Source organism: Rhinichthys klamathensis, unplaced genomic scaffold (assembly GCF_029890125.1).
Source record: "Rhinichthys klamathensis goyatoka isolate OS25496 unplaced genomic scaffold, OSU_Roscu_1.1 h1tg000014l_1, whole genome shotgun sequence".
Classification (NCBI taxonomy): Eukaryota; Metazoa; Chordata; class Actinopteri; order Cypriniformes; family Leuciscidae; genus Rhinichthys; species Rhinichthys klamathensis.
Genome location: NW_026606566.1, coordinates 188,348 through 208,758, shown reverse-complemented (window position 1 = coordinate 208,758; position 20,411 = coordinate 188,348). Strand labels below are relative to the sequence as shown.

The 20,411-nt window shown below is 37.9% G+C and overlaps 1 protein-coding gene across 1 annotated transcript in view; it reads left to right on the top strand.

Moving 5' to 3' along the window:
• The window catches only part of elna (elastin a), a 76,123-nt gene that overhangs the window by 4,791 nt on the left and 50,921 nt on the right, over positions 1-20,411 (top strand). The window contains exons 2-5 of the mRNA XM_056270710.1: positions 11,941-12,018; positions 14,301-14,357; positions 16,096-16,134; positions 16,832-16,903. Coding sequence (XP_056126685.1) covers positions 11,941-12,018; positions 14,301-14,357; positions 16,096-16,134; positions 16,832-16,903 — 246 coding nt within the window. The remainder of the gene's footprint in view (positions 1-11,940; positions 12,019-14,300; positions 14,358-16,095; positions 16,135-16,831; positions 16,904-20,411) is intronic.

Here is a 20,411-nt window from a genome sequence, read left to right as displayed (position 1 = left end):
TTAGGTTTTGTATACACATCTAAAGGGAAGTGCTTAGGGTAGATAGCATGTTTATCTTTGTTCATAGTGGTGTTAACAGCAATTCAAGCGGGTTAGTGACAGCTTTTCAATGGTCTTATTTACAGTAAAAGGAATTTTGTCTTATAAAGCTGTTCATATTTCCTAAAATTGTAGAACCAATGCGCCACTGTACGTCCCGAATAGCAGATTAGAATGTTTTTTACTCTATAACCACAAATTCCAGTGAGGGTAAATGTCAAAGTGAGTGTCCTGTTGACTTCGACCAAGAGGAGAAGGAGCCAAGATTTAAACAAAGACCTGCACTTAAACCAAATTATTTTATCCGAAACCAGCCCGAATATCTTTCATGCCAGCCAATGTCTTAGACAGATTCTGTTCGGGACAGAACATGGACTGGAATGTGCTTGGTCATGAGGTTAGTGCTTGATCTGATATGATCTTCCTCCTCCCTGGTCTTCATTCAGTTATGAGGCAGAAGGCCACAGAGTGAGCTTGGAAATCTAGTCTTTATTTTAAAGATATTCGAAGTGGCTTATTTGCTATTATATTAGTCCACTTGTGTGGTTTCGTTGACTTCATATGTTCCAATTATGGAAAAATGTTGAATCAGAAATGTTGGTACACTGTATAGTTTGCAATTTAGGTTGGGTACAGTTTGTCATAATCTCTCTAAAGATGTGATGCAAAGTGTCCACAAGTTGCTCAATATATACATTTACAAGTTTTTGAATAAACAGCATCCTCATTTTCAGTGTTCCTTTTCTTTTGATTGGAAACTTTGGAACAATCCGCTCAACGTTTGCTTAAACTTTGTGGAACCTGTGGTGTTTCCCTTTCATATGAAGCTGTAAAGCATGTCTAATGGCAAATCCACTCCTATTACCGACGTGTGCTTCTGTCGGTTCATAGAGATCGCTGTAGCCCAGAGTGTTTCTCAACCCTGGTCCTGGAGCACCCCCAACATGCACAATTTGAAAGTCTCCTCTTTCTCACACACCCATTCCAGGTCCTGGAGTTTCTTCTAATGAGCGGATAAGTTGAATCAGATGAGTTTGATTGGGGAGACAAAGAAGATGTGCAGTGTTGGAGGTCCTTCAGGAGCAGGGTTGAGAAACTGTTTCATAGCCCATTGCTCATGCTGTTTACAAATGTCAAGCCTTTCAAATCTTGCTGGATGTGATCTTTCTGGAGGAGGCTTGTGCTGATATATGGAAGAAAGAAAGCGGTTATCTCTGTCTGTATCGTTTGTCGGGTTAGGTGAGACCTTCTCAGCCAAGGGAGAATAGAGGCTAATCAGCCTTCCATCTCACCTTTCAAATGGACTTGAAAAATGTAGGACAGTCTGTGTATCATATGTTTATTTGCCTTTGCATTCCTCAAAGTTAACGCTCTCTCTGCACTACAGTTGTGAGACGCCGCAGCTCGGCTCGTGTCCAGGAGAAGGAAAGCAGGGAAGGGTGTTTCCCATCACAGAGATTTACTCTTCTAATTCTCAGGCTCACATCCTTCAGCCGTTCGTCATCCTCCTTTTTATTTTCTTCAAGATAGGAATCTAGTGTCAAGATGTGACAAAATGTAGGCTTACCTACCACATGCTCGGCTGAGCCTGCATTCCGTGAGTTCAAAAGCATGGATGTATGAAAACAAAACTACAAAATCATTATAATTTGTAGAAAATCCTCTCGAACGGAATTATTTCAGGAGTCACCTGTGCTCATTTACAGGGTTGCAGCTTATACTGTACACACGTACACTAACAGTCTAAAGTTTGGACAGGTGAATTTTGTTTTACAAAACAATCATTTGAATTGTTGTTGTTTTTTGTTGTTTTTTGGAATTGATAAGTTGTAATGGATGGTGAAGGAAAAGCAGCCAATGACAGCCAGCAACAGCAAACATGGGAACTCATTCAATGCTGTTTGAAAAGCATCCCAAGATGCACCTAATGAAATTGGGGGATGATTGTTCAGAGTGACTGCTGCAATCTAGACTAAGAAGAAGTTCAATATAGTTAAAAGGGTTATTTGGGTTTTGGTCACTACGCAATTTCCATTCTTCTATTTGTTATTTCATAGTTTTGATGACTTTACTATTATTCTAAAATGTGGAAAATAGTAATAATGAGTAACTGTATCCAAACTTTTGACTGGTAGTATAGAGTATAATCATATAGAATCTGCATTCACATTTCCACATGTTGCTGTGCCGTGTTTAAATAAATGCGTTCACTAATTAGAAAATTAATAAAGGTGTTTTATTTCATAAGTCAAAATGATGTATCGCATGCACAACTGCAGTGGTGTTGCAAAATTCCTTTAAGAAACGTTACTAGTCTTTTAATTGGCCTCATTTTAATACGTACTGTATTTTAAGAGTTAAGACATAAAGTGCTAATCCAGAAAACAAACTGATATGTTCCAAGTAACGCTGTAGTTGAACCTGTCAGTCATTTGCAATGGAGCGATGTGCTCTGAGTCATGCGTTCATTAATGTGTTAATTAGCCGTGACCTGGATGGGAATCAAGTCGTCCCACATAGAGAATGTGTAAATGTCATACCAGTCAGTCATTTATTTGCCAAATAAGTCACCAAAACAGCCCTAATGATTCCCTGTGCGTCAATTAAATGACCTTTCATAGCTTTATAACATTTATTAATTTATGACCTTGTGAATTACGTTACTGATATAATTTAGATTTCTCAAAATCACAGTGTTTCATCAGTGATTCCCCAATAAATCTGTGTCTTTATGAAGGGCCGTAATGAAAAGGCAAACAGCAGTTGCACTGGACTATGACTGCAGTCATAAATGTCACACTTTTTCTGTTTTAAACACAAAACGGTCCTGATGTCAACTTCTAGAAATTCTGGCTTCTTGTATTTGCACGTATGTAAGCATTCATAATAGCTTTTTGTTTAACTGCATGAAAGCAACCAATGCAATAAAGAGGGCTGAATTTATTAACAAAACAAGATTCAGCATGACTGACTAAAATAAGGAGCTACAATAAGCATTTCTCAAAGAATGGGGGTGGATGCAATATATAAGCTGTTTGTAACGCATAGCTACATTGAGTACAAAATGTGAGAGATTTTCAGGTTAGGCTGTTACAGTGTTGCTCACTGCACAGTGTACGGCTGACTCTAAAGGTCACCGAGGGCATGTTGCAGTCAGGTATCTAAGAACACACTCGCTCGCACCACTCGCACGGAGACAGGAAATCCTCTGTTTGATGCTGATAGGAGGCTGTGACATGGTTGCCATGGTGATCTGTCACTTCCTGTCCTGCTAAAGAGTGTGTTCAGGGGGCGGAGCTTCACTCTGCGCTCACCAACCAGCCGAAAGGCGATTATATTTTCACTGGAGATCAGTATCATTCTGTCCATTCCCTCAAATGTTCCACTGAACTCCAACACTCCTCATTGTCTGACAAGCATCAGCTCTTTCTTTCTTTAACATTTAACCGAGTGTGCATTTCATGTGTGCAAACGGCAACATTTCCACTGTAGAAGGAATCAGATGTAAGTATTAAGCATAACAGAAACATACTATTTGATTTGATTTGCCCTTTACAAATAGAAAAATGTATTATAAAAATATAGAATAAAGAATAATTGGTAACACTTTACATTAAGGTTTCATTAGTTAACTACATTCATTAACATGAAGTAATAATGAACTGCACAGCATTTATTAATCTTTGTTTGTTAATTTCAACATTTACTAATCCATTATTAAAATGAAAAGTTGTATTTGTTAACATTAGTTAATGTACTGTAAACTAACATTAACAGCTGTATTTTTATGAACTAACGTTAACAAAGATTAACAAATACAGTAAGAAATGTATTGATCATAGTTAACTAACAATTCATGCTAACAATTAGTTAACAGTTAGTTAACAATAGTTAACAGTTCATATTAGTTAACTATTGTTAACAAATGAGACCTTATTCTAAAGTGTTACCGAAATGATACCTACGTGTTTTTGTTTTTTATTCTGCTGCCTGCTTTAGTTGGGAAATTCAATTATTTCCAATATACTTATTTTCAGCCATTTTAAGGAAATGTTTCTATTTGTGCCTGAAAATCTCAGTAAAATTCATATATGCATGATTCCAAATGACCAATTTGATTTATTTACTGTCCCTAAGATGATTTCATACCAGCACAGTCAATTTCGAAATCCATATACTTATAATGTGAATGGATAATAGTAACTTCAGGTAGTATCGTTCAGTTTCCGTGTGCCTTTATGGTCATTCAAATTATTTGGGTAGATAGCTGATCAGATATGGCAAACTGGGTGATATTAGCATTAAAAAAAAAAGAAGAAAATTAATGATTTATATTTAAATTTCTATTTTATTATACTAAACATAGTTAAAGGGGTCATTACATGGATTTAATTGAATTATTTTAATATGTTCCTTGAGGTTCACTTATAGCCTAATGTTAATAAAGTTTTTTTGCACAAACACACACACACACACACACACACACACGTGTGTAATCCAACGACGCAATCCGGGATGCCATTAAAATAAACCATCCACTTGTTCCTGATTCTGGGTTCCGGTAACTCTTTATTTTAATGTGACATAGTTACACATTAATGCATGTACTTATTATAGTAAGTAAATACAGTAAATTATGCATAATTACAAGTAACTAACCCTAAACCAAACACTAACCCTATCTGTAATTCTATAGTAAGTACATGTAGTTACTTAATATTACTCATTTGAGTAAGTACAATGTAACTATGTCACCTTAAAATAAAGGGTAACCTTTGTTCCTTCTGAAGTCTGTACAGAAACGACCAAATGAGTTGTTCGATTGGGACGCGTCAAAGCGAACGTTCTTTCACTCTTCCATTTGTCCTGTTGTCGGCAGACTCGAGTGTGTGGACTACGGCAGAAACTGAACGCACATCTGTATACTGTATCCAGTGTAGACAGCGCCAGTCATTATAATGGGTTTGGTTTTCAATTTGATGCGACGCTCACATTGAGTGAAGGCAAATGTCAGCCGTTTAGCAAATGAATGCCAGTGGGCGGGGCCTATGGTGAGATGATGTATAGCTATTCTTCGATGTCTTGCTCTGGACGCAGGCATATGAAAATATTTTTGCCTGTGTGATGTCACAGATCCCGCAATATCCAAACAAGCTGTTTTTGGAGCTTGATTAAATGCTTTGTTTATAATGAGTTAGACATTTGCAGCTATGAAACTTGTTGGATGTTTTAATGGTACAAATACCTCTTATGTGACAACGGATCAAGGCGAATTTGATTTCTCATGTCATGACCCCTTAAAGTCCTTCCTATAATGTGATAAAGTTCAGTTTACTGGTAATTATATCAGCAGTTAGTCATGAGGACACATACAGCACACAAATTCCCCATTTCCTTTCTTTCTGTTTTTCAAACAAGTCAAGTAAACTTGCACTGCTGAGAAGGTAAGAGAAAACTCTGCTGGCATTATCGCGTAAACTGAAGCTTTTTTTCCTAAAGCAAAAAATGTAGCTTGCCTCAGACTAAACATTTTGTCCCCCCTAATCATGTTCTGAAGCTATGAGATAATGTTCTGTCCTTGCAAAGCATGTGACGCTTTCTTCTTGTTCAGAGGGCTTGATGACAGTATATGTAAACTTTCCACTAGCTTAATAAAGATCTTTGTTCACTTCTTCACTGCCTCATCTGCAAGTCAATGCCAGGGCAATTCACAGCTTGCTTTTGTAGTTTTAATCTGCGCACCTGATCTGCCAACTGTGAATGATTCTTCCCATGTGTGGCTTTTTCTTTCACATGATGACAACTGTAGCCTTGAGTGGGAGGTTTAAAAAAAAAAAAAAAATAATAAAAATAAAACCTGTATAATCCATTACTGAATAATGACAGGCTTTTCGTGCAACTCCATAATAAAATACCATGCTTACTGCATTGCTGCTAATAAACACAAAAGAAGCTGGGGCGTATGGATTTGATTAAATAGCCTTCGAGAAACATGCAAAACCTATTAAAAGTCTCTGTCATTGGAGGGTCTGTTCACATTCTCCATCACGATTTGGTGATGCAAACCGGGTCTGGCATCGAAATGTAACTTCATAATTGATTCCTGAGCTAACAAGAACTCATGGGAAGCTGTTAGTAGTCGTATAGCGTTTTCCCCTCCCAAAATTACCCTTTCCCAAGCTCAGGGCTTTATTTACTTGAAGTAGCCCGCTCCCTGAGACTATAAGCAATGTTCTCACCTTCCCTTACAGGATTGGTTATACTATAGTATACTACTTTGATATATACCATGATACTGAATGATTACAATATTGATGTAACAATACTTTCGTCAAAGAATACATAGAGTATAATGCTATAGTGCCTTTGCAAAGCAAACAAACATGACATTGCAAAACTTTTTGGTTTCTTTTGTTGTTAATTCTTGAGTAATGAGCAATAAATGTCAATGTTACAATTATACAAAGTTCTGTCATGAAACTTTAGGTGTCGCAGGCTGATGGTTATCACGTTATTCTCTGTAGGCCACAGCTGATTGGTTCCTCCTGTATCAGTATCCAATGAGCTTGTTGCTGAACTTCAAATACTTTGCTGTAGCAGTGCAGCACGCTTTCAGAAAGCCTCCCCCTCCCCAGCTCCACCTGTATAGAGTATACAGGTAATTTGTGTACGCTACATTGTACAGCAGTCGGTGTTGGGAGTAACGCATTACAAAAGTAGTTGTATTACAGTAATATTTTACTTTTTGCTGTAACGCAGTAATATAACGCATTACTAATAAAATAAAATTTTGGTAAAATTATACTCATTACAATCTCAGTAACGCATGTTACAAAACCGCATTTTAACCTGAAATTAAGTAGTGTTAGTAGTGTAAGTGTTGGATTAGCGTTAGTTTTCACCAGGGAACAAATCTGTGGGTAAAATAGTATGTATTAGTATGTATAAAATAGTATTACTTAAAGCTGCAGTAGGGAGTTTTGAGAAAACGATGACTTAGCCTGAAAATTTGAACAAGCACAACTTACAGGTCCCACCCCCTTGCTCTCTGCTGCGCTACAGCCCTCCCTCCACAGCTCGTCCTCCACAGCGGAGCCTGTCGTAGGCTAGTAAACAGGGCCACCGATGACGGCGGATAAAAAGTTATATGGCACATTCACTAATAGGGACTAAACGTCAATAATATGCTTTACATTGACTATGGCCTGCCCATACTTTGACTACAAACCTGGTCCTCAAATCATTATGTATTTTCCAATAGCCTACATGTAACATTATAACGTTGCACTCTTTCTATAAGTTATAAATAGCTAGTAAGAGTAAGATAACGTTAATATAACGGTAACTAACGTTACAGCATGTAAGTAATTATTCTAGCGATATATAATGCTAGATAAGGTGTGCTAGTACATTATTTCAGCAACATGACAAGCCAGTGAATTAGCAGGTTTCAATTGTTGCTTAGCAGAGTGCGTCACATTTTATCGACATGTTATGCGGCTAGAGTTTCGACACCGAGTCAATGGGCTCTGTGTAATTCTTTCTTTTTCGCTTGTTTATCGTCATCAGACTTTTTCCTTTTACCTCTTTGTTTTATGAGCAGGTGTCACTCGAGAATTGGCAGTTTAGGTTGTTTCTCTGTCATAAGCACAGCTGCAGCACGCCGGCAATCTTGAGTTTGAACGATGGCTCGCGCTGTGCAAGAGAGGGGTGTGATCAGCGCGGACATGAGCGTGATTGACACTGCTAAGACACTCCTCCTGGCTCTGATTGGTTGTTTCTGACCGGGAGCGTGTATTTCTTGCAAATGGCAATACACTCAAAAAAATGATATGTTGGCTTTACTTAACTTTTTTATGTAAACAGGTTCCACCGGTTCCACATAACTATGTTTCGTTAAACAAACATAATATGTTCATGTAACTTCAACATCATGGGATTTGGTCATTTTAAGCGACCCAATTAAACTCTGAGCTAATGAGTTAATTAAGTGAATAACTGAGTGATGATTGAGCATTATTGAAGACACCTGATGTTAACAAGCAGAATCTCTGAAGGAGAAAACCGGAATGTTTAAGGGGGCTTTTACTCTGGGCTCGTTTGCTGCGGTCCGAGCCCGAGCGCGTTTGTTCCCGGCGCCCCCCGCAGCGTTGGTCTGGTTTCACACTCAACTTGATTCTATCGAACCTTGGTGCGTTTGCGTGCATATCACGTCATCGCAAACGTGCACGGCGCATGATAGAAAACAGAACGCGGGGCAATATTGTGTTTTTTTTTTATTAATTCGCTGCTATTATGCGCAGTTGAGTGAACAATACAGGTTTACTGTCCGTGTGTCACATAAGGTGGCCTTCTGCTGCTTGCAAACGGACGCTTTTGAGGAGACAGGATTTCCAAATTTGGTGCCCTGATTTCACGCGCAATGCACGAATACACTGCAGGCTCACTCTCGCTCGTATCCAAGGTAAATCATCAACACTATCATCCCTTACAAGTGTTTTATTTAACTGAATACATCACAATGAGCTAAAACGCATGCGCGGGCCACTTTACTTCCTGAACAAGTGCGCACCCGAGTCCGTGCTGCTTTCACATTCACGCGAACCGCGGCACGGTTCGGGAGCAACCGAACTCAGACCACCTCCTCCGCGTAGTCTCGGGTTCGGTACCGCAGTGCGCACCCGGGTCCCATGACAGCGTTCACATTAGCGATTTTTCATGCGAACCGTGCCCCGTTCCGAACTAAACTGCCAGTGTGAAAGCCCCCTAAGTCACCATTATGGAGATAAGTGTGTGTTTTAGTTGGGCTCTTGACCATTAACTTATTAACTTTAGATTTTGTTTGGTTGCTGTACATGAGTTATAACAGCCGGATGAACAATAAACAAAGGTCATCTGATGGTGTTGGTTGTGTTTTAACATAATCATTATTTCACAATCATTTGACCTGAGTCACTGAACTTATATTAAACCGAATTTCTGAGTTAACTTTACCTTACGAATAATAGCAGCACTGTCATTGTAGAGCATACTATTTTTAGACTTTTCAATGAAATTTAAATGATAAAATCAATAAATAAAAAAGAAACTTCATAAAAAATCTCTTGAGTAGGCACACACAGACATCAAGAATCAGCCTGTGAATCTCAACAATGGTGACAATTATAAAGCATGTTGCAGTGCATTCTGGGTGCCACCAATCAAAACTCATTCATGGCTCCCATCATGCATTGCTGCATGAATAAATAATGAGCTTATGATCTGTTTGTCACCATTGCTGAGATTCATATGCTGATGATTCTTGATGTCTGTGTGTGCCTACTCAGGATATTTTTTAAGAAGTTTATTTTTTATTTCTTGATTTGATCATTTGAATTTCATTGAAAAGGCTAAAAATAGTATGCTCTACAATGACAGTAAGGTAAACTTAACTCAGAAATTGGGTTCAATATAAGTTCAGTGATTGAGGTCAAATGATTGTGAAATAATGATTATGTTAAATCACAACCAACACCATCAGATCCTTAGTTCATTGTTCATCTGGCTGTTATAACTCATGTACAGCAACCAAACAAAATCTAAAGTTAATAAGTTAATGGTCAAGAGCCCAACTAAAACAAATACTTATCTCCATAATGGTGACTTAAACATTCCGGTTTTCTCCTACAGAGATTCTGCTTGATAACATCAGGTGTCTTCAATAATGCTCAATCATCACTCAATTATTCACTTAATTAACTCATTAGCTCAGAGTTTAATTGGGTCGCTTAAAATGACCAAATTCCATGATGTTGAAGTTACATGAACATAGTATGTTTGTTTAACGAAACATAGTTATGTGGAACCGGTGGAACCTGTTTACATAAAAAAGTTAAGTAAAGCCAACATATTATTTTTTTGAGTGTAGGACCACTGGGAGGAGCCAGAGGAGCTTGATTTTTACACAGATTATCTGTCTCATATTCTACTGTCAGGACATAATGACAGTTTTAGCAAATATATGTTTTCAAAAGTTACCTACAGGAGCTTTAAATTAAAAGAAGATGAAAGAAAATAAATGAAAAGAAAACTAGGTTGTGCGTCATTAGGCTATAGGCCTAGGTTGCATAATGGGCTCTAGCTCTATTGTGTTTGGTATCTCTACCATAATTTACCATAATTTTGTGATTCTGACAGTGATGGTTACTTATTGTATTGTGCCACGAGCCTTCCTACACAGTCATTATGCTATACCACATTGCCCTCCACTATATGTACAATCAGCAGCAAAAAAAAACATTGTAGCATTTTAGAATGCCTATAGTCATAACTCTGTGGTTATTTTGGTGAAATAGTAGCGCAAAAGTAGTGCGACACATTACAATTCAGAGACAGTAATATTGTAATGTAACTAATTACTTTCAAATGACAGTAACTAGTAATATATAATGTATTAACTTTTGGAAGAAACTTGCCGAACTCTGACAGCAGCAGCATGTCTTACTTGATCACAGCAGCGTGTCGTGTTTGCATTGGCAGTAGCAAGTCCTGTACTTTGACAGTAGTGCAGTTCCATCATGTGCCAACTTCTTATGCCTCATTTTCGAAGCACTGGATTAGTTCAGATTTTAAATCTCGACGAAAATGAGGTCGTAGAAAGAAAGGAAGAAGTTGAAGATCAAGGAGGATAGTAGCAGTGAGGGTTATGGCAGTGATGAAGAATATAAGTCATAGCTTGTTGTGGAAGTCAGATATTTGAGTACATTATCCTGCCAGTTTGGAAGATGTGATCCATACTACAACTGGTGGTCAGGAGAGATGCCACTGCCTATGATGCTCACTACACTGACAAACTAATGCTCCAAAAATCAGGACTAAACAGGTCAAAATCAAGTTACTGTACGTGTGGAAAGTGTGGGCTACACTGAAAAAGAAGGGTCTTGTTGATTTTCACTTGTGCTACAATTATTGAATTGGAATTCCAAGAAAGAAACGATTATTTTTTAATGCTTTTTAAAACACTAAGACGTGGTTTCACTACTTTTCAGGCAGTGAAATTACGTCTGAATTCGAGTCAAGTTTTTTTTTACATTTTCACATGTGAGTTCCAAATGAAATATAGTAACAAGATTAAATAAAGCTGTTTAATGTTTGGGTTTTTTTGAAACACTAACTCATTTTCACTCCTTTTCAGAGAGTCAAGTGTGTGAAGTTTCAGACAATTTGCCAAAAATGATTGACCCTAATAGAACAAAGTCAGTTATAAATGACAAAATCCTAAAAAAAAGTCAAAGGTCGGATGTGGAAAACTAATTTTGGTAAATGATTTTAGTCTTAAATATATGTAAAATATAAAGTCATTTATTTTTTTAATTGTGATTTCACAATTAGTCCCATAGAGGGTTAAGCGTGGTCGCACTAACTAATTACTATCACAATAAAAGTGAGTTTGTCAATAAGCTGACTGTGCGTAGCAGATTAGACGAGAGAAGGACGATAGACTTTTATACTCGTTTAGCTTTATGAGGATTTTTGTCCCATGACTACATCTCCCATCGTCTTCTGTAGCAGCACAAGCATTAGTTTCACCCGTAATGTCCATCCTTTCCTCTTCCTTCTGCTGTATTAGTGCTTATTCCTGTTTTGTCAGTAAAGGAAAAAGAGAAACACATGAAATGAAAATGAGTTCATTCGAATCTGACAGCAATCACATTTTTGACTTCACTTGAAGGCCGAATGATTTCTGTGAGTAATTGACATCAGCAAAATGTCCAGAGAAATGCTTGTCAAGGTCTTTCAGAACCGTCTCTGTTTCCTCAGAGACACGGCGTTCGGCTGGATTCTTCTCTTTGGGTGTCAGCTAGGGTCGGGCTTGGGAAACGTGAAAGACAGACCCTGACCACTGGTGTTTTTCTGTTTCAGGGGTGTATGTGCCTCAGGGTTCAGCTGGAGGAGGACCAGGTGGGGCTGGATATCTACCAGGTGCTGGACTTTACCCAGGTATAACCAATGACAGCCATGATCTGCTCACCACTCCGCTGAGTGTTCCTTACAACTTACCAAAGATCCAGTGATCATGGACACTGACATGCAGCAGGAATCCTCACATTTAAATGGGCCTGATTTCAACACCAGGGAAATACATAAAGCAAATTTGCCTGTGAACGCTTTATATAAATACAATATATGTCTAAATCCGAGTGATAACTTATATTTGGGGCGGCAGTGGCTCAGTGGTTCATGTAGGTTGTCTACAAACCGGAAGGTTGGTGGTTCAATCCCCGGTTCCACCTGACCAAGTGTCGTGGTGTCCATGAACAACAAGACACCTAACCCCAGCTGCTCCCGACGAGCTGGATGGCGCCTTGCATGGCTGACACCGCCGTCGGTGTATGAGTGAGTGTATGAATGGGTGAATGTGAGGCAATATGTAAAGCGCTTTGGTGGCCATTGGGTCTGTGAAAGCGCTATATAAATGCAGTCCATTTATATCAATGTTATATATATATCATCATATCGTCCAGCACTAAAACTTATGTAGTTTTTAGTCAGTGTTTATTTAAAAACATCCAATTATGCAGAATATACGATGGTAAATATTTAATTGATGAGTTGTCAATACAATATATAACAATTCTATAGAAAACTGTTGCATTTCACTCAGTTTGGGGTTGCCAGTGATTAGTTCGGCACAGATGTCCTGTTAGAGACACACTCAAAAAAATGATATGTTGGCTTTACATAACTTTTTTATGTACACAGGTTCCACCGGTTCCACATAACTATGTTTTGTTAAACAAACATAATATGTTCATGTAACTTCAACATCATGGAATTTGGTCATTTTAAGCGACCCAATTAAACTCTGAGCTAATGAGTTAATTAAGTGAACAACTGAGTGATGATTGAGCATTATTGAAGACACCTGATGTTAACAAGCAGAATCTCTGAAGGAGAAAACCGGAATGTTTAAAACACCATTATGGAGATAAGTGTGTGTTTTAGTTGGGCTCTTGACCATTAACTTATTAACTTTAGATTTTGTTTGGTTGCTGTACATGAGTTATAACAGCCGGATGAACAATAAACAAAGGCCATCTGATGGTGTTGGTTGTGTTTTAACAATCATTATTTCACAATCATTTGACCTGAGTCACTGAACTTATATTAAACCGAATTTCTGAGTTAAGTTTACCTTACGAATAATAGCAACACTGTCATTGTAGAGCATACTATTTTTAGACTTTTCAATAAAATTTAAATGATCAAATCAATAAATAAAAAAGAAACTTCCTAAAAAATATATTTTGAGTAGGCACACACAGACATCAAGAATCAGCCTGTGAATCTCAGCAATGGTGATAATTATAAAGCATGTTGCAGTGCATTCTGGGTGCCACCAATCAAAACTCATTCATGGCTCCCATCATGCATTGCTGCATGAATAAATAATGAGCTTATGATCTGTTTGTCACCATTGCTGAGATTCATATGCTGATGATTCTTGATGTCTGTGTGTGCCTACTCAGGATATTTTTTAAGAAGTTTATTTTTTATTTCTTGATTTGATCATTTGAATTTCATTGAAAAGGCTAATAGTATGCTCTACAATGACAGTAAGGTAAACTTAACTCAGAAATTGGGTTCAATATAAGTTCAGTGATTGAGGTCAAATGATTGTGAAATAATGATTATGTTAAATCACAACCAACACCATCAGATCTCCTCAGTTCATTGTTCATCTGGCTGTTATAACTCATGTACAGCAACCAAACAAAATCTAAGGTTAATAAGTTAATGGTCAAGAGCCCAACTAAAACAAATACTTATCTCCACAATGGTGACTTAAACATTCCGGTTTTTTCCTTCAGAGATTCTGCTTGTTAACATCAGGTGTCTTCAATAATGCTCAATCATCACTCAATTATTCACTTAATTAACTCATTAGCTCAGAGTTTAATTGGGTCGCTTAAAATGACCAAATTCCATGATGTTGAAGTTACATGAACATATTATGTTTGTTTAACGAAACATAGTTATGTGGAACCGGTGGAACCTGTTTACATAAAAAAGTTAAGTAAAGCCAACATATCATTTTTTTGAGTGCATGAAGAAGCAGAATGAAAGTTCTTTGATGCTTTATTTTCTCTTCAGAGCATACAGCTTCGAAAAGGGTCCAGCGCATAGCCTGTGTGTGTGTGTGTGTGTGTGTGTGTGTGTGTGTGTGTGTGTGTGTGTGTGTGTGTGTGTGATGATGATGTGATGTGTGTACTCACACACAGTGGGAGCCCAGAGCGCTTCAACTTTCTGTGGAGCAGATGGACGCTGCCTTCCTCATGGTGACTACACACAACACTTTGCTCATCATAAACACATTTATACCAAATTAAGATATGATGATTATGATTTCAATCAGAACTCTCAGAATGGATTTCGAATACAAGAAGCTCTACTACTCAAATGCATTAATCACGCTGGAAGGTCTAGTTTAGCAGCTGCTAGGCATCTAAAACCGAACTCTTGAATGTCTTCCAAAGAACAATTGCACGTGCTGTGTGGTGCCGTCTGAGGTTGAGAGTAAAGTTGAACCGTTTCTTCTCGGCTACACTTGACAAGATGCACTCAAAAAAATGATATGTTGGGTTTACTTAACTTTTTTTTGTAAACAGGTTCCACCGGTTCCACATAATTATGTTTCGTTAAACAAACATGATATGTTCATGTAACTTCAACATCATGGAATTTGGTCATTTTAAGCGACCCAATTAAACTCTGAGCTAATGAGTTAATTAAGTGAATAACTGAGTGATGATTGAGCATTATTGAAGACACCTGATGTTAACAAGCAGAATCTCTGAAGGAGAAAACCGGAATGTTTAAGTCACCATTATGGAGATAAGTATTCGTTTTAGTTGGGCTCTTGACCATTAACTTATTAACTTTAGATTTTGTTTGGTTGCTGTACATGAGTTATAATAGCCGGATGAACAACAAACAAAGGTCATCTGATGGTATTGGTTGTGTTTTAACATAATAATTATTTCACAATCATTTGACCTGAGTCACTGAACCTATATTAAACCGAATTTCTGAGTTAAGTTTACCTTATGGATAATAACAGCACTGTCATTGTAGAGCATACTATTTTTAGATTTTTCAATGAAATTCAAATGACCAAATCAAGAAATAAAAAAGAAACTTCCTAAAAAATATTTAGAATAGGCACACACAGACATCAAGAATCAGCATATGAATCTCAGCAATGGTGACAAACAGATCATAAGCTCATTATTTATTCATGCAGCAATGCATGATAGGAGCCATGAATGAGTTTTGATTGGTGGCACCCAGAATGCACTACAACATGCTTTATAATTGTCACCATTGGTGAGATTTACAGGCTGATTCTTGATGTCTGTGTGTGTCTACTGAAAATATTTTTTAGGAAGTTTCTTTTTTATTTATTGATTTGATCATTTGAATTTCATTGAAAAGTCAAAAAAATAGTATGCTCTACAATGACAGTGCTGTTATTATCCATAAGGTAAACTTAACTCAGAAATTCGGTTTAATATAAGTTCAGTGACTCAGGTCAAATGATTATGAAATAATGATTGTTAAAACACAACCAATACCATCAGATGACCTTTGTTTATTGTTCATCCGGCTGTTATAACTCATGTACAGCAACCAAACAAAATATAAAGTTAATAAGTTAATGGTCAAGAGCCCAACTAAAACAAATACTTATCTCCATAATGGTGACTTAAACATTCCGGTTTCCTCATTCAGAGATTCTGCTTGTTAACATCAGGTGTCTTCAATAATGCTCAATCATCACTCAATTATTCACTTAATTAACTCATTAGCTCAGAGTTTAATTGGGTCGCTTAAAATGACCAAATTCCATGATGTTGAAGTTACATGAACATATTATGTTTGTTTAACGAAACATAGTTATGTGGAACCGGTGGAACCTGTTTACAAAAAAAAGTTAAGTAAAGCCAACATATCATTTTTTTGAGTGTGTGTACTCACCTGCACTGAAAGTCCTATAACTCTTACTGGTTTTAACAGGTGCTGGGACGTCCCAATACAAAGCAGCAAAAGCAGCAGGTAAGATCGTTTTACTTTGACTATAAACACTGTAGGGTGATTTCCTCCACTGAGACCAGAATCCTGTATTGTTTAACATCATTCAGACTTTATTCACTCAACCAACCAAACCGAACAATCAATCAATTTGTTGTACCTCAGAACTTAATATTAACTGAAACATTTGAATTATTTTTTCCAACTGATCAGTGGTGTAGAATTAACATAAAAAAGAACTATATGAAGGCATCAATCACGACAACAGCAGCAGCATCAACTTGTTCCAAACCCTCTCCAGTCACAATATTTGTTTGTGAATTATGTTCTCTAAATTAAAATTCCAATATCATATCTTTGTAATATCTGTTGGATATCAGGTGAACTCAATAAACCACATAACTGTATATTTTTCCGTTGCAATAACAATGGAAATGTTCCTTAGCATTGTGTTTCATGAATTCCACACATTATAGAGCTGATGTCCAGTGAGGTTGATAACACCACTGTCTTATCATCAGTTCTCAAACTCGCCAGCTATTGTTAAGTGTGTTTACTGCCCGACTATATCAGTAAGAGTTACTCATATAACACCCATACAAGTCAAAGTTCACCTGTGTGGCAGTCAGTGAAGTCATATCTTGCCATGTGTGTAATGTGTGCTACTTGAGCAGACACAGATCAAGCGTTTCAGAAACTAATGAACTACGCTCTTGTTCAGCAGGAGGATATGGAGGAGCTGCTGGGACTGGTGCTCAAACTGGAGCTTTAGGGGCTGGAGGTTATGGAGCTGGTAAGAGCTATTCAAGGTCATTCATACAAGGACACTTAATTGCTTGCTTACAAGTATGCCGATCTGTACACTTAATTAGCAAAGCAATTAAAAAGATTTTCAGCAATAACAATTGTATAATGTAGCAAGCCAGAGTAATGTCATGAAATTTGTATCACTACCCTTACAAAAAATGACTGTGGTGGTGCCATGGTAAGTGTTGTAATGGTGGTACTAAATCATTCAAATACACCATAGTAAAGTTTAACATATGCATACCGTAGTATTCACTATACTGTACACTACGATTCAAAAGCAAGATTTTGTAATGTTGCAATGTTGTAATGTAGAATTTTGTAAGGAAAAAAGTTTAGAAGGTTTAAAAAAGTTATCAACGCGGCATTTATTTGATGAAAAAATAGTCAAATCAGTAATATTATGAAATATCACATTTTTAAAAACTCTGTTCTATGTTAATATATTTTAAAATGTAATTTATTCCTGTGATCAAAGCTGAATGTTCAGCATCATTACTCCAGTCTTCAGTGTCACATGATCCTTCAGAAATGATGAGTTGATGCTCAAGAAATATTAGTATTTCCAAAATATTTCCAAAATTATATTGATTGATTCAAGCACCAGTTTATATATATATATATAAACAGAGTTGATCAGAGTATTCTTGATTCTATGTTTTGAAATAAGTAAGAATATTGCCATGTTTCTTCAGTACACTTTTAAATAGGCTACTGGCTTTTACCTATGGTCAGAATATCCTTCTTTTTTTTTTTGAGTGGGCGACCTGATCGTTTTCAGCCCAGCTGAGTAAATGATTGTAAACTTACATCAGTGCTACTCAAACAATGGGGCATCAGCGCTGATTGTGTTATTGGAACACGGGCAATACAATATGTGGAAATCTTGGCGCCTACCAAGTGCAACTGGACCCATTCTGATACTGTAATGTAAATATTGTTGCTTTCTCTGTCAAACCAAGCACTATTGGTGCATTAGCCCCATTCGGGTATAATTGAATTTCCTAAAGCAGTGCCGATTCCAGCGACATGTTTGGAGAGATAAGGAATTAAACAAATGTAACCAGGCTCGATCAACTTTGGAGCAGCTCACTGGCTCCTCTGAGAAAGACCTTTTCACTCTGAAAGAGCTTATAAACTCCCCGATATCAGATTTTGCAGTGGAAGTTGTCTTTGGCTGTGATTGTTGGAGTGAAGAAGGAGATAATTGTCTAATCTTTCGCTTTTCATCTTTGAGGTAAAAATACTTTACAGATCTGAGGAAAAGCAGACGGCATTCGGACCCCAGGCCTCACATATAGCTGATGTGGAGCACATGACCTAGCATGAACAGAATCCTCAGAAAACATTTGAGATTAGATTGGATGTAAGGAAGTATCTGAATGTGCTCAGTGCCCGCAGTTTAGCAGTTGACCAAATTCAAAATCAGTCATGGCTGTGTGTTCCTGTATTTCCCTCAAATGGTAGATAATGGGTAGGATTACACACATTCTGTACCAGCAGAACTCTGCAGAGAGCTACACAGATTTTCACAGAATTTGAATCCCCATTCATTTATTGACCACCAGTTGGTCATGTTCTGGCCCTTGTATGTTCATGTATTAAATAAATCATCCGGACCTATGCTTGCCCTGAAACTGGCGTAGGGTGAGCAGCACTGCCAACAACTCAGGGCAATGGATATGCCACTGCAGTCATGGTCCTTTCCAGGAGCCAGAGGCTCTGTGCCCATTGCATACAACACCCCAGCCCATTCTTGTTGTCCGTTGTGACAACAACGTGCCTGGACACTTGTTCTTAGAGCACTCCTTGTTCTGCACAGGGAGAACTTGCTCTTCTCCCAGTTGACCCATAGCCCCAGAAGGCTGAGGTGCCTGAGCACCAGGTCACTGTGTTCACAAATCTCAAGAGTGAGCCAGAATGAGCCAGACATCGAGATAGTTGAGAATGCGAATGCCCACTTCCCATAACAGGTCAAGGGCAGCCGACTTTATAAAAAAGGGGAGACAGGGAAAGCCCAAAGAGGAGGACCTTGTACTGGTACGACCAACCCTCGAAAGCAAACCGAAGAAACGTTCTGTGTCGAGGGGAAATCAAAACGTGGAAACACAAATCCTTTCGGTCAATTCCCACGAACCAATCTTGGGGGAAAATACACATCAGAATGCACCTTGTGCAGGGCCAGGTTCAAGACTCACCCAAATCCCAAGTAAGGGCTGTAAAACCCTGACAGAAAAGCACTCTTTTAATTGAAACAAAAGATTCTCCACCCGGTCCTCCTCTGGTGGATGGAGTGGTGTACGATCACCACTTCCTGGTTCAGAACAGTTCTGTCTCAGGGCTGCTTTTATGGACGTTTGGAGGGTTTGCATGTACATTTAAATAGACAAGTTCATTAAACCGGAGACCATACATAAAGCCGTTTGGAGAATTGATGGATGCAGGGGTGCCGCTGGGATTTCTGGGCCCCGTGGCTAACTTTTCTTTATCAGTGGAATGGGCCCCCTGTCTAACCAGATTCACACATTTTTTAAGATCCTATAATATTTACTTTATTCTGGGGAAGAAAATCAAAATTTTCTCAAAGCACTTTGTTTTTACTGACCATTTATTTACAATGAAAACTTTTCTAGCATTTAGGCTCACTGATAAAATGTTTACTTTGAGCCACTTTGGCTAAACCAGATGCTTTAAAAAGCTGTAAATGGGTTCTTTATGGTTCACAACTGTACATTTGTTATTTGACTTATAGTTCTTCTATAATGACTGATTTATTTCAGTTGATAGCAGAAATTATACAGTAAATGAAAGATTGTTTGCTTCCCCTATACCATCTGCTCTACCATAAGAGGTCATAACCATTGTATAATGGTGTAGCAACTATAATCAAAAGGTCATCAGCAAAGTATGTGTGTGATTCAAGTGCCTGATAGTACATCATGGTTTATAATTTCCAGTGTACCTATTGTAAATCTTGGGATTACTTATAAGCCTTCGCAGACAGTATTGAAAAACATCTACTGTATGCATGGCGAATCCTGTGAACACATAGACAGCGAACAGATACCTGGTGTTTAATTAAAGCAATGTGATGGCTGAGACGAGTGATATGAGTCATGAGCTTGACTTATGCGAGGCCTTGAAAAACAGAGCTAATTGTGAAGCCTGTCATCATTGTTGTGATGAACTGTTGAAATTGGAGAGGGTAACTTTTGGAAACCATCAGATAGCCCCAGTGCCTGAAGCAAAGGAGGATTCTGCGTTGCTTCCCACTGCCAACGCTGTACAAAATGGCTCATTTTGGGTGAATAGCAACTTCTTGTCACATAGCTTGCATGACCTGAAACTGTGGGCGGTTTTCTTCATTGCACATGTGCTTGAGTTTGATCTTATAAACATCATGCTTAGATTGGAGGTGACGAGGAAAGACTTGGCTCGCAATACTTTTTGCATTTAATTTATTGGATTAATTTTGCAATGGCTAAACAGGCAGC